This window comes from Eubalaena glacialis, chromosome 3 (assembly GCF_028564815.1).
Source record: "Eubalaena glacialis isolate mEubGla1 chromosome 3, mEubGla1.1.hap2.+ XY, whole genome shotgun sequence".
Taxonomy (NCBI): domain Eukaryota; kingdom Metazoa; phylum Chordata; class Mammalia; order Artiodactyla; family Balaenidae; genus Eubalaena; species Eubalaena glacialis.
Window position 1 is genome coordinate 59,974,750 of NC_083718.1, and position 16,645 is coordinate 59,991,394.

Consider the following 16,645-nt stretch of genomic DNA (forward strand, 5'->3'; position numbering starts at 1 on the left):
CTACACAGCATCCATTGCACTATGAGTGTGAGCCTGGGGAAAGCAGCAGAATTGACAGGGAAGATTTGAGCTAACTATCTCCCCCAAACGCTAATCTAAGTGAGATTTCTTCTACCATACTTCCTTTTTTAAAAATTTTATTTAATTTATTTATTTTTGGCTGCATTGGGTCTTCGTTGCTGCATGCGGGCTTTCTCTAGTTGCGGCAAGTGGGGGCTACTCTTTGTTGTGGTGCGCAGGCTTCTCATTGCAGTGGCTTCTCTTGTCGTGGAGCACGGGCTCTAGGCGCGTGGGCTTCAGTAGTTGTGGCTCGCGGGCTCTATAGCACAGGCTCAGTAGTTGTAGTGCGCAGGCTTAGCTGCTCCGCGGCATGTGGGATCTTCCTGGACCAGGGCCCGAACCTGTGTCCCCTGCATTGGCAGGCGGATTCTTAACCACTGCACCACCAGGGAAGCCCGTACCATACTTCTTTTTCTCAGATTTTAAAGCCAGTAATGCACTTGGTGTAATTAAAAATTAATGTGTTTCTTAACTTCTCACAGAAATTATATGAAATTTTGGAAACCAACAAACGAGATGCTGTCAAAGAACTAGGTAAGTAGTTGGAATATCTAATTTCCTGAAATCACACCTTATCATCCCATAATTTAACCAAAGGAAGACAAGTTCATGCTTTCATTCAATCATTCACTCATTCGTTTATTCATTCAATAAGCATTTATTGAACCCATTTAATGGGCCAGGTGTACATAAAGTGTAGATCCTGGTGGGAAGTGTGAGCATGTCAATAGATAATTGCAGAAAGTTAGAGGAGTTCTATTATTTGCTATGGAATCATAAAAGAAAAAATGAAGAGTGCAGAAAGTGTATTAAGGTGGCAAGATCAGATTCCTTAAGGCAGTGGTCCCCAACCTTTTTGGCACCAGGGACCAATTTCTTGGAAAACAATTTTTCCACAGATGGGGGGTGGGGGGATGGTTTCGGGATGATTCAAGCACATTACATTTATTGTGTACTTTATTTCTATTATTATTACATTGTGTTGCTTATGTCCAGTCTACTCCGTAATCTCGTTTTGGTGGCTGTCGCTGCAGAAAACCCTGCTTCACAAAGATAGGATGTTGGAAATGGAAGCAGGCTTTTCACTGCTTTTGTGGCAATCTCAGGGTATTCCGCCTTGACTTTAATCCAGAATATATGGAGATCTGAAGTTGTCTCAAGCATACTTTTAAGACCACCGTCATTTGCGACCTCAAGCAGTTGATCCTCTTCTAGCACGGACAAAGTCGATTCACCTGGCTTATTCACAAGTGGGTCGCAGATCCATTCCTTCCCAGTTCGGGGGTCTTGTGGTTGGGAAGTAATGTTCAAACTCTTTTGAAAGCTGAGGTAGGTGATCATGCACCAGCTGAGAGAGAGAAGGCCCTGGCTCAGTCTCTTTCAAAATCTCTGCTAATGTTTAAAACATGTCAAAAATCCCAGTGTTCCCTCGTCGTCCCCATAATTCCAATTTGGCTTTGAATGCAGCCACTTTATCTGCCGACTTGAACACAGTTGTCGTTCTCCCCTGAAGTGACAGATTGAGTTCGTTGAGCAGGTTGAATATATCACACAAGTAAGCAAGTTTTGTGACCCATTCTGTGTCACTGAAATGTGCTGCCAGTGGTGACTGTTTTTCTAAAAGAAATCTCTGGAGTGGCTCTCGTAACTCAAAAACTCTGGCCAGTGATCTACCTTTAGAAAGCCATCTCTCTTCTGTGTATAAGAGAAGACGTGTGTGCTCTGCGTCCATCTCACAGAGCTGCGCGAACAGACGTGAGTTAAGGACATGTACTTTAATGTAGTTGATAATTTTAATCATATCCTGCAAAACGTTGTTAAGTTCAGGTGACATTTTTCGGCTAGCCAGCATTTATCTGTGGATGACACAGTGCGTAGACTCACATTCAGAAGCGACCTCTTTGACCCGAGTAGTGAAGCCAGAAAGATGTCTAGTCATGGCAACCGTTCCATCCATGCATATACCGACACAAAATGACCAATTCAGTTTTCCTGATATGTAATCATTCAAAGACTTGAATAGTTCTGCAGCTGTGGTGTTGGTTGGCAACAAAAGTGCACATAACATATCCTCATGCACATCCTCCTGAAATATATATCGCACAAAAACAAGCATTGTTGCCTTGATGTCAACATCAGTAGACTCGTCAACCTGGATTGTGTACCACGGTGACTCATTAATCCTCTCTAACAATTGTGCCTCACTAACCTCTGCTATTTCATCAATTCATCTAGTTATGGTGCTAGCTGAAAGAGGAACATGTGTCACCTTTTGAACTGCAGCCTCTCCTAAAAGTTCATGACAAATGTCCTTAGCAGCAGGCAGGATCAACTCTTCACCATTAGTAAAGGGCTTCTTACCTTTAGCAATGTGGTTAACCACTAAGAATGATGCTCTCAGTGCAGACACATTTGATGAAATGGTGACCTTCAATAATTGCTTCTGTTCTTCGTGTTCACACATTTTTCTTTTGTAAACTCCAAAGGCTTGTCTTTCAATGCAGCGTGCTTGGTCTCCATGTGGCAAAGCAGTTTTGAAGGTTTCATAGTTTCATTGGATAGCAGGTCGCCACATATCATACAAAGTGGGCTTGGAGAATGTGAATCACCTGTTGCAATGAACCTATAATTTAAGTAAGATTCTTGGTATTTTCCTTTCTTTCTTTTTTTTTTTAATTTTTAAATTTTTATTGGAGTATAATCGCTTTACAATGTTGTGTTAGTTTCTACTGTACAATGAAGTGAATCAGCTATATGTATACCTATATCCCCTCTCTCTTGGTCCCCCTCCCACTGCCCCCATTCCACCCATCTAGGTCGTTACAGAGCACGGAGCTGAGCTCCCTGTACTATACAGCAGGTTCCCACTAGCAATCTATTTTACACATGGTAGTGTATTTATGTCAAACCTAATCTCCCAATTCGTCCCACCCTCCCCTTCCCCCCACCCTGTGTCCATATGTCTGTTCTCTACGTCTACATCTATATTCCTGCCCTGCAAATAGGTTCATCTGTACCATTTTTCTAGAATCCACATATATGCGTTACTATACAATATTTGTTTTTCTCTTTCTGGCTTACTTCACTCTGTATGACAGACTCTAGGTCCATCCACATCTCTACAAATGACCCAATTTCATTCCTTTTTATAGCTGAGTAATATTCCATTGTATATATGTACCGCATCTTCTTTATTCATTCATTTGTTTTTGGACATTTAGGTTGTTTCCATATCCTGGCTATTATAAATAGTGCTGCAATGAACATTGGGGTACATGTGTCCTTGTTTGTTTTTTTTTAATTTTATTTAAATTTATTTATTTTTGGCTGCGTTGGGTCTTTGTTGCTGCATGAAGGGTTTTCTCTAGTTGCAGTGAGTGGGGGCTACTCTTCGTTGCGGTGCACGGGTTTCTCATTGAGGTGGCTTCTCTTGTTGCGGAGCATGGGCTCTAGGCACGTGGGCTTCAGTACTTATGGCACGTGGGCTTCAGTAGTTGTGGCACGTGGGATTCAGTAGCTGTGCCACACGGGCTCCAGAGCGCAGGCTCAGGAGTTGTGGCGCACAGGCTTAGTTGCTCTGTGGCATGTTGGATCTTCCCGGACCAGGACTTGAACCTTTGTCCCCTGCATTGGCAGGCAGATTCTTAACCACTGCGCCACCAAGGAAGCCCCCATGTGTCGTTTTGAATTATGGTGTTCTCAGGGTATATGCCCAGTAGTGGGATTGCTGGGTCATATGGTAGTTCTATTTATAGTTTTTTAAGGAACCTGCATACTGCTCTCCACAGTGGCTGTATCAATTTACGTTCCCACCAACAGTGCAAAAGGGTTCCCTTTTCTCCACACCCTCTCCAACATCTATTGTGTGTAGATTTTTTGATGATGGCCATTCTGACCAGTGTGAGGTGATACTTCATTGTAGTTTTGATTTGCATTTCTCTAATAATTAGTGATGTTGAGATCTTTTCATGTGCCTCTTGGCCATCTGTATGTCTTCTTTGGTGAAATGTCTGTTTAGGTCTTCCACCCAGTTTTTAGTTGAATTGTTGGTTTTTTTGATATTGAGCTCCATGAGCTCTTTGTATATTTTGGAGATGAATCCTTTGTCCGTTGCTTTGTTTGCAAATATTTTCTCCCATTCTGAGGGTTGTATTTTCATCTTGTTTATGGTTTCCTTTGCTGTGCAAAAGCTTTTAAGTTTAATTAGGTCCCATTTGTTTATTTTTGTTTTTATTTTCATTACTCTAGGGGTGGATCAAAAAAGATCTTGCTGTGGTTTATCTCAAAGAGTGTTTTTCCTATGTTTTCCTCTAAGACTTTTATAGTGTCCAGTCTTACATTTAGTTCTTTAATCAATTTTGAGTTTATTTTTGTATATGGTGTTGGGGAGTGTTCTAATTTCATTCTTTTATATGTAGCTGTCCAGTTTTCCCAGCACCACTTATTGAAGAGGCTGTGTTTTCTCCATTGTATGTTCTTGCCTTCTTTGTTATAAATTAGGTGACCATACATGTGTGGGTTTATCTCTGGACTTTCTGTCCTGTACCACTGATATATATTTCTGTTTTTGTGCCAGTACCATACTGTCTTGATTACTGTAGCTTTGTAGTATAGTGTGAAGTCAGGGAGCCTGATTCCTCCAGCTGCATTTTTCCTTCTCAAGATTGCTTTGGCTATTCGGGGTCTTTTGTGTTTTCATATAAACTGTAAAATTTTTTGTTCTAATTCTGTGAAGAATGCCATTGATAGTTTGATAGGGATTGCATTGAATCTGTAGATTCCTTTCAGTAGTACAGTCGTCTTCACAATATTGATTCTTCCAATCCGAGAACATGGTATATTTCTCCATCTGTTTATGTCATTGTTGTTTTCTTTCATCAGTGTTTTGTAGTTTTCTGAGTACAAGTCTTTTGCCTCCTTAGGTAGGTTTATTCCTAGGTATTTTATTCCTTTTGTTGCGATGGTAAATGGGATTGTTTCCTTAATTTCTCTTTCAGATTTTTTGTTGTTAGTGTATAGGAATGCCAGAGATTTCTGTGCATTAATTTTGTGTCCTGCAACCTTACCAAATTCATTGATTAGCTCTAGTAGTTTTCTGGTGGCATCTTTAGGATTATCTATGTGTAGTATCTTGTCATCTGCAAACAGTGACAGTTTTACTACTTCTTTTCCAATTTGGATTCCTTTTATTTCTTTTTCTTCTCTGATTGCCATGGCTAGGACTTCCAAAACTATGTTGAATAAAAGTGGCAGGAGTGGACATCCTTGTCTTTTTCCTGATCTTAGAGGAAATGCTTTCAGTTTTTCACCGTTGAGAATGATGCTTGCTGTGGGTTTGTTGTATGTGGCCTTTATTATGTTGAGGTAGGTTCCCTCTATGCCCATTTTCTAGAGAGATTTATCATAAATTGGTGTTGAATTTTGGCAAAAGCTTTTTCTGCCTCTATTGAGGTGATCATATGGTTTTTATTCCTTAATTTGTTAATATGGTGTATCGCATTGATTGATTTGCATATATTGAAGAATCCTCCCATCCCTGGGGTAAATCCCACTTGATCATGGTGTATGATCCTTTTAATGTGTTTGCTAGTATTTTGTTGAGGATTTTTGCATCTATGTTCATCAGTGATATTGGTCTCTAATTTTCTTTTTTTGTGATATCTTTGTCTGGTTTTGGTTATCAGAGTGATGGTGGCCTTGTAGAACGAATTTGGGAGTGTTCCTCCCTCTGAAGTCTTTTGGAAGAGTTTGAGAAGGATAGGTGTTAGCTCTTCTCTAAATGTTTGATAGAATTCGCCTGTGAAACCATCTGGTCCTGGACTTTTGTTTGTTGGAAGATTTTAAATTACAGTTTCAATTTCTTTGCTTGTGATAGGTCTGTTTATATTTTCTAATTCTTCCTGGTTCAGTCTTGGAAAATTGTACCTTTCCAAGAATTTGTCCATTTCTTCGTGGTTGTCCATTTGATTGGCATATAGTTGTTTGTAGTAGTCTCTTATAATCCTTTGTATTTCTGCAGTGTCAGTTGTATTTCTCCTTTTTCATTTCTAATTTTATTGATTTGCATCCACTCCCTTTTTTTCTTGATGAGTCTGGCTAAAGGTTTATCAGTTTTGTTTGTCTTCTCAAAGATCCAACTTTCAGTTTTATTGATCCTTGCTATTGTTTTCTTCATTTCTATTTCATTTATTTCTGCTCTGATCTTTATGATTTCTTTCCATCTACTGACTTTGGGTTTTGTTTGTTCTTCTTTCTCTAGTTCCTTTAGGTGTAAGGTTAGATTGTTTATTTGAGATATTTCTTGTTTCTTGAGGTGAGATTGAATTGCTATAAACTTCCCTCTTAGAACTGCTTTTGCTGTGTCCCATAGGTTTTGGGTGGTCCTGTTTTCATTGTCATTTGTTTCTATGTATTTTTAAATTTCTTCTGTGATCTCTTGGTTATGTAGTAGTGCATGTTTAGCCTCCATATATTTGTGTTTTTTACAGATTTTTTTCCTGTAATTGATTTCTAATCTCATAGCGTTGTGGTAAGAAAAGATGCTTCATATTGACGTATATACACTACCGAGTGTAAAATAATTAGCTAGTGGGAAGCAGCATAGTATAGGGAGATCAGCTCAGTGCTTTCTGATGACCTAGAGAGGTGGGGTAGGGAGGGTGGGAGGGAGGCTTAAGAGGGAGGGGATATGGGGATATATGTATGCATATGGCTGATTCACTTTGTTGTACAACAGAAACTAACACAGTATTGTGACGCAGTTATACTCCAATAAAGATCTATTAAAAAAAAATAAAGAAAGAAACGATGCTTGATACGCTTTCAATTTTCTTAAATTTTCCGAGGCTTTATTTGTGACCCAAGACATGATCTGTCCTGGAGAATCTTCCATGTGCACTTGAGAAGAAAGTGTATTCTGCCACTTTCAGGTGGAATGTCATGTAAATATCAATTAAATCTTTCTGATCTGTTGTGTCATTTAAAGCTTGTGTTTCCTTATTTATTTTCTGTTTGGATGGTCTGTCCATTGGTGTAAGTGGGGTGTTAAAGTCCCCTACTATTACTGTGTTACTGTCGATTTCCCCTTTTATGGCTGTTAGCATTTGCCTTATGTACTGAGGTGCTCCTATGTTGGGTGCACAAATATTTATAATTGTTATATCTTCGTCTTGGATTGATCCCTTGATCATTATGTAGTGTCCTTCCTTATCTCTTATAACAGTCTTTATTTTAAAGTCTATTTTATCTGATATGAGTATTGCTACTCCAGCTTTCTTTTGATTTCCATTTGCCTGGAATATCTTTTTCCATCCCTTCACTTTGAGTGTGTATGTGTCCCTAGGTCTGAAGTGGGTTTCTTATAGACAGCATATATATGGGTCCTGTTTTTGTATCCATTCAGCGAGCCTGTGTCTTTTGGTTGGAGCATTTAATCCATTTACATTCAAGGTTATTATTGATATGTATGTTCCTATCACCATTTTCTTAATTGTTTTGGGTTTGTTTTTGTGGGTCATTTTCTTCTCTTGTGTTTCCCACCTAGAGAAGTTTCTTTAGCATTTGTTGTAAAGCTGGTTTGGTGGTGCTGAATTCTCTTAGCTTTTGCTTGTCTGTAAAGCTTTTGATTTCTCCATCGAATCTGAATGAGATCCTTGCTGGGTAGAGTAATCTTGGTTGTAGGTTTTTCTCTTTCATCACTTTTAGTATATCCTGCCACTCCCTTCTGGCCTGCAGAGTTTCTGCTGAAAAATCAGCTGATAACCTTATGGGGATTCCTTTGTATATTATTTTTGGTTTTTCTCTTGCTGCTTTTAATATTTTTTCTTTGAATTTAATTTTTGTTAGTTTGATTACTATGTGTCTTGGTGTGTTTTTCTTAGGGTTTATCCTGTATGGGACTCTCTGCACTTCCTGGACTTGGGTGACTATTTCCTTTCCCATGTTTGGGAAGTTTTCACTTATAATCTCTTCAAATATTTTCTCAGCCTCTTTCTTTTTCTCTTCTTCTTCTGGGACCCCTATAATTTGAATGTTGGTGAGTTTAATGTAGTCCCAGAGGTCTCTGAGACTGTCCTCAGTTCTTTTCATTGTTTTCTCTTTATTCTGCTCCTCGGCAGTTATTTCCACCATTCTGTCCTCCAGCTAACTTATTCATTCTTCTGCCTCATTTATTCTGCTATTGATTCCCTCTAGTGTATTTTTCATTTCAGTTATTGTGTTGTTCATCTCTGTTTCTTCTTTAGTTCTTCTAGATCTTTATTAAATATTTCTCTTATTTTCTCGATCTGTGCCTCCATTCTATTTCCAAGATTTTGGATCATCTTTACTATCATTACTCTGAATTCTTTTTCAGGTAGATTGCCTATTGCCCCTTCATTTATTTGGTCTTGTAGGTTTTTACCTTGGTCCTTCATCTGTGACATATATTTTTGTTGTCTCTTTTTTTTTTTTCTGATGGGTGGGATTTTGTTCCTGTCTTACTGGTTGTTTGGCCTGAGGCTTCCAGCACTGGAGTTTGTAGGCTGTTAGGTAGAGCTGGGTCTTGTTGCCAAGATGAGAACCTCTGGGAGACCTCACTCTGATGAATATTCCCTGGGGTCTGAGGTTCTCTGTTAGTCCAGTGGTTTGGACTCAGAGTTCCCACTGCAGGAGCTCAGGCCCAACCCCTGGCTCGTGAATCAAGATCCTGCAAGCCTTGCAGAGCAGAAAAAAAAAAAAAAAAGGAGCAGAACAATAGCAAAGAGTAAAACAGAAAATAAGATTAGAAAACTAACAGGTATGTTAGAAAAAATAAAAATATAGATGAAACAACAACTGGAAGGTGAAACAGAATCACAATAGCGAAAAAGAGGAGAAAAAAAGGGGACAAGGCCTTGGCTGTCGGGGGTGGGGCTTAGTCGGGGGCGGCGTTTAGGTGGTTGGCAGGGCCTATGCTTAGGACCCACAGGGTCTGAAAAGGCCCTGGGGGGGTGGGGGTGAGGGTTAGGCTCAATGTGGCAGGAGGGACCCAGGAGTGCCTCTGGCCTCGGAGGGCAGAGGACCCGGTCCAGGACCCCAGCAGGCTCCCTGGGCACCGGTGGGTGGGGGAAACGCTAGGCATGTTCCCCCCGATCCTCCGATCCCAGAGGGTCCCTTCCCATTGGCCTCTCTTCTTCTGCCCCCCACCCCATGCCCCTAGGACCCCCACAGCTGGAGGGAGCCTTGGATGCGGAGGATCAGGCCCAGGAGCAGGCTTCCCAGGGCCCGAGTGTGTGGGGAAAACGCCCACGGTGCTTCCCCTGATCCTCCAATCCCGGAGGGCCCCTCCCTGTCCACTTCTCCTTTTTGTCCCGCCCCCTCCTCCCCAGGGCCAACGTCGTTCAGAGGGGGCCTTGGAGGGTGAAGGACTCAGCCTGGAAGCCCAGCAGGCTTCTTGCAGCCCGATTGGGCAGGGAAAACACTAGGTGTGGTTCCCTCTGATCCTCTGCATCCCTGAGGGTCCCTGCAGGCATGGGAACCCCTCCCCTCTCCCAGCCACCCCTCAGCGGTGCTGGTCCTGTCCGGCCTCCACTTCTCCTTCCCCCTCACTCCCCACCACGTCCTATCTGGTCGCTCAGGGGTCCCCCACCAGTGTCCAGCAGGCGCCCTAGTTGTGGGGCGAGGTGAACTCCGCGTCCTCCCATGCTGCCATCTTGACTCCGCCCCCCCCCGCCCCCCCAGTATTTTCTTTTAAACGCAGCTTTCTTTTTGTTGGCAGTCTTAGAGTGTTCTGCTGTATCATCATTGGGTCTTTACCCCTTTTCAAAGAGGCTCTACAGTGATGCTTGTTTTTTACTCGTTTTGGCTAGGGTTAGCTTGTGGGCTTACCAAAACTGTGATTGAGACAAGTGCGGAGTGCGGGAAAGAGGTGTGGATGGAGGTGGAGAATAAAATAATGGGCAAAAAAAATAAAATAACGGGTGGGCCATGCACAACCTAAAATAACTGTCGGATTCTGACTTAAAGCCTGCCCCCAGATGCAGCTGTACAATTGAAGTACATCAACTCACTTGCCACTGTAAGGCCTGCCACCAGATGCAGCTTAATTGTCATTTACCACTCACTGATAGGGTTTTGATTTGAGTCTGCAAGCAATTGATTTATTATGGTCTCTGTGCAGTCAAACCTCTCTGCTAATGACAATCTGTATTTGCAGCCGCTCCCCAGCACTAGCGTTACCGCCTCAGCTCTACCTCAGATCATCAGGCATTGGATTCTCATAAGGAGCACGCAACCTAGATCCGTTGCATGCGTTGTTCACAGTAGGGTTCACACTTGTATGAGAATCTAATGCCGCTACTGATCTGACAGGAGGTGGAGCTCAGGCGGTAATGCAAGTGATGGGGAATGGCTGTAAATGTAGGTGAAGCTTTGCTCGCTCGCCTGCCGCTCACCTCCTGCTGTGTGGCCTGGTTCCTAACAGGCCACGGATTGGTACTGTTCCATGGCCCGGGGCTTGGGGACCCCTGCCTTAAGGTTGTAAGAAAAAGACACATGAAGATTACCTTTGACAGAAGGTGTTGTTTTTGTTTTGCTTTACTTTGCAAAGGAATGTGGAGCTGCAAGGGATGTCATTTCTTGAGCATCTACAGTCACTCTGCTGGAGTTGAAACGTACAGGGGAGTCCTAGGATTTTATACAAAACTTCTCGGGTCTGTTTTTCTCATACGGGGGCTGTGGGCCAAGCTCTCAGTGTGTGCAGAAGTATCTAGTAGAGAGCCTGGCATATGGTAACGTCCTAACAAATGGATGTTACTGTAAAAGAAATAAAGCAAAACCACTTTGTATTCATAACCACATTGTAAGATGCCATATGGATTTATGAGGATCATACTTTCCACATCAAAACTGAAAGAACATGGTCTAATGAACGAAGTTGTAAGTTTGGAGACAATAGGTCAGAATATTTTGGCAGTGTCTCAGAAAATCCAGGGCCCATTGTTGCCATTTACGTATTAAGCAGATTTTTATTTCCGTGCTTTTAAAGATTAGGGGCCTAGGAGTTGCTGTCTTATGTATTAGATCACTATGGAATATTACAAAGTTTTCTTGATTCAGTCATGTGAAAGGGAGTGCCTCTTCCTGTGTGGTTACTGCAACCTATTACTGAATGCTAATTATATCAGTAATTGTGTTAATGGCTTTAAATGCATTATTTCATTTAATCCGTATAATTGCTCCATGAGGCAAATACTATTATCATCTTTATTTTATAGATAATGAAACTGAGGCTTAGAAAGGTTAACTCCCCTGAGGTCCTATGGCTGGTAAGTGGTGAGCTAGATCTCAAGCCCAGGCGTATCAGACACTAAAACCTATGTTCTCCACCATGGTGTCCTTCATTTCACTGCTCAGCTCATTTCAGTTAAAAAATGATTGAGTACCTTCCAGATGTCAGGCGTTGTGTTCAAGGTTAGGATTACAAGGATGAAACAGATGCAGTTTAAGCCTTGACTCCCAGTCAATCCCTTGACTTCTCATGCTTGTTAAAGAGGAAAAATATGAGATTTGATCTCAGAAAGACCCACCAGCGGAAGTCCAGGGGCACTTTTATTCAGTCATTTGTTCATCCACCCACCAAAAATTATATAATATGAAGGATGAGACAAATAAGGAAAAATAATAATATTACAGTGTAATGAGTTCATAATGTAGATATGTAGGAGATGCCATGGGAATAAGATGGAGTGATTTTCTCTTAGCTGGTGAAGGAAGCCTTTTTTCAATTCTCTCATCCGTAAAATAAAGATGAAAATAACTTTAGTCCTACTGGTCTCACAAGTTCTATATGAGACAGGAATGAAAGGATATTGTATAAATACTTTGGAAATTATAAACTATTATGCAAATATTTGTTATTATTGTGGTTATTGAATTGTTTGCTTACTGATAATTTTATTTGCTTCAGGACTTATAGAGCATGAGGGTCGTGATGTTGTCATCGCTTTGAAGACTAAGCAGGCAATCCGGAACGTGATTGCTAAAGCTCTGAAAAGCCTCACCTTCCTTTGGTCAAGAGGCATTATTGATAAACATGAGGGCATTGAGATGAATAAGGTAAGAAAGCAATTTTCCATATTGCTGGATTCCATAAGCCGAACACTCAAGCCTGCAGTACTACTCTAGCAGAGTGTAATTAGTGAGGGAGATTGGGAAAAGGGTGAGTCATGACAGTTGTAAACTTTGTAATTGCCTAAGTCTTTGTTAATGCCAATGGCAACTAGTGCCAGCACTACCTGGTTCACTCCATGTCAAAACCACTTGGTTGCAAGTAACAGAACCAATCTGAGCTAGGTTTAGCAAAGAAATGGAGTTGGAGGATTTATTATAAGGACACAGAGCACTTCACAGATCCCATGGTAACCAGACCACATGGCCAGGCCTCAGGAAGGGACTTGAACAATGACCTAGAAAGCTTTCAGATTCTCCATTTCTTATCAGGGTTGCCCCTCTGTGGAATCTTCTTTTGGCTCCCTCTACAGAGTCATTAGATTTTTCTGCCTGTCTGTCCATTGGTGGAATATGTAGTGCCCAGGCCCACCAGCTGTGGCAAGGGAGGTGGTAATTTCATAATGTTAACATAGACAGGAGGGGGCCATCGTGTGTGTGTGTGTGTGTGTGTGTGTGTGTGTGTATGTGTTGGTGAAGATCAGGGAGGGAACAGTTCTGAGAGGAACAGGGAAGATACCCTAAGTGGTTAGCTGATAAATGGACTTTTGAAAAATTATAAATTTGCAAAAAAAATTAGGAACGTAAGACAGAGGAAAAAATGTTTAATGTTTAATCCTACCACTCTATCACTTCTACCATCTAGACTGGGAATTGTGAAAATAGGAAAGTTTTTTTCTATTCTGTACAAGGGTCTATCGGCTTCCTAGCATAAAGAAGAAAAATGGAAGTTCTGGTCCGACATTCTGCCTGTGTATTCCCAAGGATAAGCTGCTCCTGGGTGTCACATGCTTTTCCTTGTCACTGGTCCCTTTCAGCCACGGGCCACATGGACTGTGCTTCTGGATATTTCCTGCACATAGTCCCTCTCCATGGCCCCAGAAGGGAAGTGGGCGTGGGACAGGCCAGCTTTCCCTGTTATAGCTCTACCTCATTAGTCTCTATAAGGTCATGGCACAGGACTAAATGGGTAGTATGATTTCTCCTTAGTGTCTGTCAAAGGGACGGAAAAGACCGCTTTACAGTATTCTTCAAGTTACACCTCTGTGCACATTGTGTTTTGTATTTTTGTATATTGTTCCCTTCTTACTTTGGATATTGTATAAGATTCAATTGAATGCTTGATACCCATTAGTTAAAATAAATAAATAATAGCCCTTATGAAGAGAGAGTCTTATTTTTTCCTATAGGTTTATTTAGAAAGGTAATGGGTAAATCAATCATTCAACAGTTATTTATTGAATGCCTACTAACTGCCTAATTGTCAGCTAAAGAGATATAATTATCAATCCCAGGTCATAAAGAGCTAGGTAAATCTAGCCAGTTTAACTGAGTAAATATTTGTTGAACACCTACTACATGCCATGGGGTCTTGAAAAGTCCATGGACTCTTCCTCTTTTTTTCATTTAGTCATTTATTCAACCAATCAACAAAAGTTACATGTAACAGATAAGTAAAAATGATAATACTACAATGTAATGAGTTCCATAAGGGAGATTTGTAAGAGATACCATGGGAATAAGGCAGGTAAGTGATTATCTCTTACCCGGTGGGGGGAGTCAGAGAAGGCTTCTAAGAGGCTACAAAACTAGAAATATATCCTCCAAAATTAGAAGAACTTAGAGAAGCAAATTATTCACATGAAAAAAAATTTGAGAGAAAGTGGCATTAAATCATATGGTAATCAACTGTGAATTTTAGATAATTTGAGTTTAAGATAGGGTAGACTACAACTGTTAATTGGATTATAAAAATGATAAATTCAATATGAGTTAATATACCAGTGGAAATAGTAATAAAGATAGTAATAAGGGGGAGAATAGGGACAAAAAAAAAAGGTTAGAGGACAATTTAAATAGGGTGAGAGAAGCTCTGAGTCAAAATCATGGTTAGATTTGCATAACAGTATTTTATTTAGATTTCCTTCATTTTTACCTAATGTCCCTATTCTGTTACAGGATCTGATCACCATTATTTTGATTGTTTCTTTTAGGTGCTTCTTGCAAAAATAAAATCACTGAATAACTTTCCAATGGCAATTCCGCCCCCTACTCCTGACAAATATCTTCATAATATCATTTGGCTAGAAAATAAAGATGTTCTCATTGAGTTCTTCAAGGTAAAGATTCTGTCTTCTATTCTAGCTCAGGTTCAATGATAATTGTTTTTCATTTTTTCCACTCCCTAATGCAAGATTAACAAAAAAACTTATCCAAAGCAAGAATCCTTTAATGACCAGTGAAGGGTAAGTCAAAACGGAGGCCTAGCAAAACCCAGAAGAGTAGATTTCATTTTGAGCCTAAAGGGCAAAGATATTTTTTATAATTGCTTATCTGCTTAGGGTGAGTTATCTATGTTACCTGATTATTACCAATTCCATCTTAGCCTCTGTGCCAGAGACTGTTCTAGGTTTGGGGATATGGCAGTGAACAAAATAAATAAGTCCCTGCTTTCATGGACTTTGTATTTTATGGATAGAGATTGACAATAAACACACCCACGAGTAAATGTATAGTCTGTCAGATGGTGACAAATGCTATATGGAGAAAAGGTGAAAAAAGGGAATATAGTTAGGCAGCTATTTTATATGGGTGGTTAGGGAAGACTGCTCTAATAAGTTTCCTTTGGAAAAAGATCTGAAATAAGTGTGGGAGCATACCATATAGATACCCAGGAGAAGGCAAGTGCAATGCCCTGAGGTGTGTTGTGCTCAAGGAACATCACAAAGGCCCCTGTGGCCGGACCAATGATGGAGGGAGGAGATGAAGCCTGAGCAGTTGTGGAGAGCCTGAGTTTGTAGAACTTTGTAGGTCATTGTAAGGACTTTGGCTTTTACTCTGAATTAAATGGAAACAGATTGAAAGGTTTTGAAGAGAGAAGAGACATGATCTAACTTATACTTAGAAACGATCATCTGTTGATGTGTTGAGAACAGGCTGTAAGGGGTCAAGAGCAAGCCAGGGAATCCAGTTAGGAGGTGATTACAATAATGTAGGCAAGAGATGACAGTGGCTTGGATGAGTGAAAGTGGTGAGAAATGGTCAGACTCTTGATAGGTTTTGAAGAGAGAACATATAGATGTTGATGGAGTGAGTGTTAGAGAGAAGGAATGACTTCTAGGATTTTAGTCTGAAATTAGAAAATAGTCTGAAAATAGAGAAACCATTTACTTGGATGGGGAAGAGAAGATTTATATGGGGAGGGACAAGAATTTGCTTCTGAAGAGGTTAAATTTGAGCAAGCTATTAGACATCCAAGTGGAACTGCTAAGTAGGCAGTTAGATACATGACTGGAAGGCAGGTGGGAGGTCAAACTGGAGAAAGACATTTCAGAGTTGTCAGCATAGAGCTGATATTTAAGGTCTTGAAACTTGATAATTTAAGGAATTATTATAGACAACCAAGGATCGAGTCTTGAGCTATCCAACATTTAGAGGTGGGGAGATGAGGAAGAATTAGCAAAAAGAATTGAGGATAGAAAAAGTGATCAGATTGATGGTTACCAGAGGTGGGGAGAGGAAGCTGGGTGAATTGAAGTGGGTCAAAGGGTACAAACGTCCAAGTTATAAGATAAATACTGGGTATACAACATGATGACTATAGTTATATAGTCATATATTTATAGTATGTTTGAAAGCTGCTAAGAGAGTAGATTCTAAAAGTGCTTATCACAAGGAAAAAAATTTTTTTTGTAACTATATGAGGTGATGTATGTTAACTAAACTTATTGTGGTAATCATTTTGCAATATGTGTATGTCAAGTCATTATGCTGTACACCTTAAACTTATATAGTGCTGTACGTCAATTATATCTCAATAAAACTGGGAATAAAAGAATTGAGTTATCTATCACATAGGAGGAAAATAAAAAAGAATGGTGTCCCAGAGCCAAGTGAAGAAAATATTTCAAGAAGGAGAAAGTGATCAACTATGTCAAATGAGGCTGAGAGATCAAAAAAGATGAAGACTGAAAATTAACTATTAGATTTAATAATGTAGAGGTCAGTTTTTTTTAAAAGAGGATCCATAAATCTGAATTTTTAGGTGAAAATTCCAAAATTTTAAAACTTGGTAACAAGTTCAGAATTTTAAAAATACAGTGCAAGCCAAACAAAATATATCTGTGGATTGGGTGTGACTCACGGACCACCAGTTTGTGGCTTTAGTTTTAAATGGCTATTATATGAATTATAGGGATAATAACTTTTTTGTCAACTTGTTAAAACCTGTTAGATTTTTGGAATCAGGAAAACTCTTTGACGAAGAACAGTACTTGCTTTACTACAAATTTGGTTGTACTGTACCTTGTTGTCTAGTCATGGAGATATATGTCATCTGTTTATCCATAATGAGGGGACATTTTCCTTATTTTCTAGAAAGACAGTGATCATAGTGGAG

The 16,645-nt window shown here is 40.2% G+C and overlaps 1 protein-coding gene across 1 annotated transcript in view; it reads left to right on the forward strand.

Annotated features, from left to right (window-relative positions):
- Positions 1 to 16,645, forward strand: part of SLC9C2 (solute carrier family 9 member C2 (putative)) — a 92,827-nt gene that overhangs the window by 56,202 nt on the left and 19,980 nt on the right. Inside the window, exons 19-21 of the mRNA XM_061183785.1 lie at positions 543 to 594; positions 11,987 to 12,135; positions 14,241 to 14,366. Coding sequence (XP_061039768.1) covers positions 543 to 594; positions 11,987 to 12,135; positions 14,241 to 14,366 — 327 coding nt within the window. The remainder of the gene's footprint in view (positions 1 to 542; positions 595 to 11,986; positions 12,136 to 14,240; positions 14,367 to 16,645) is intronic.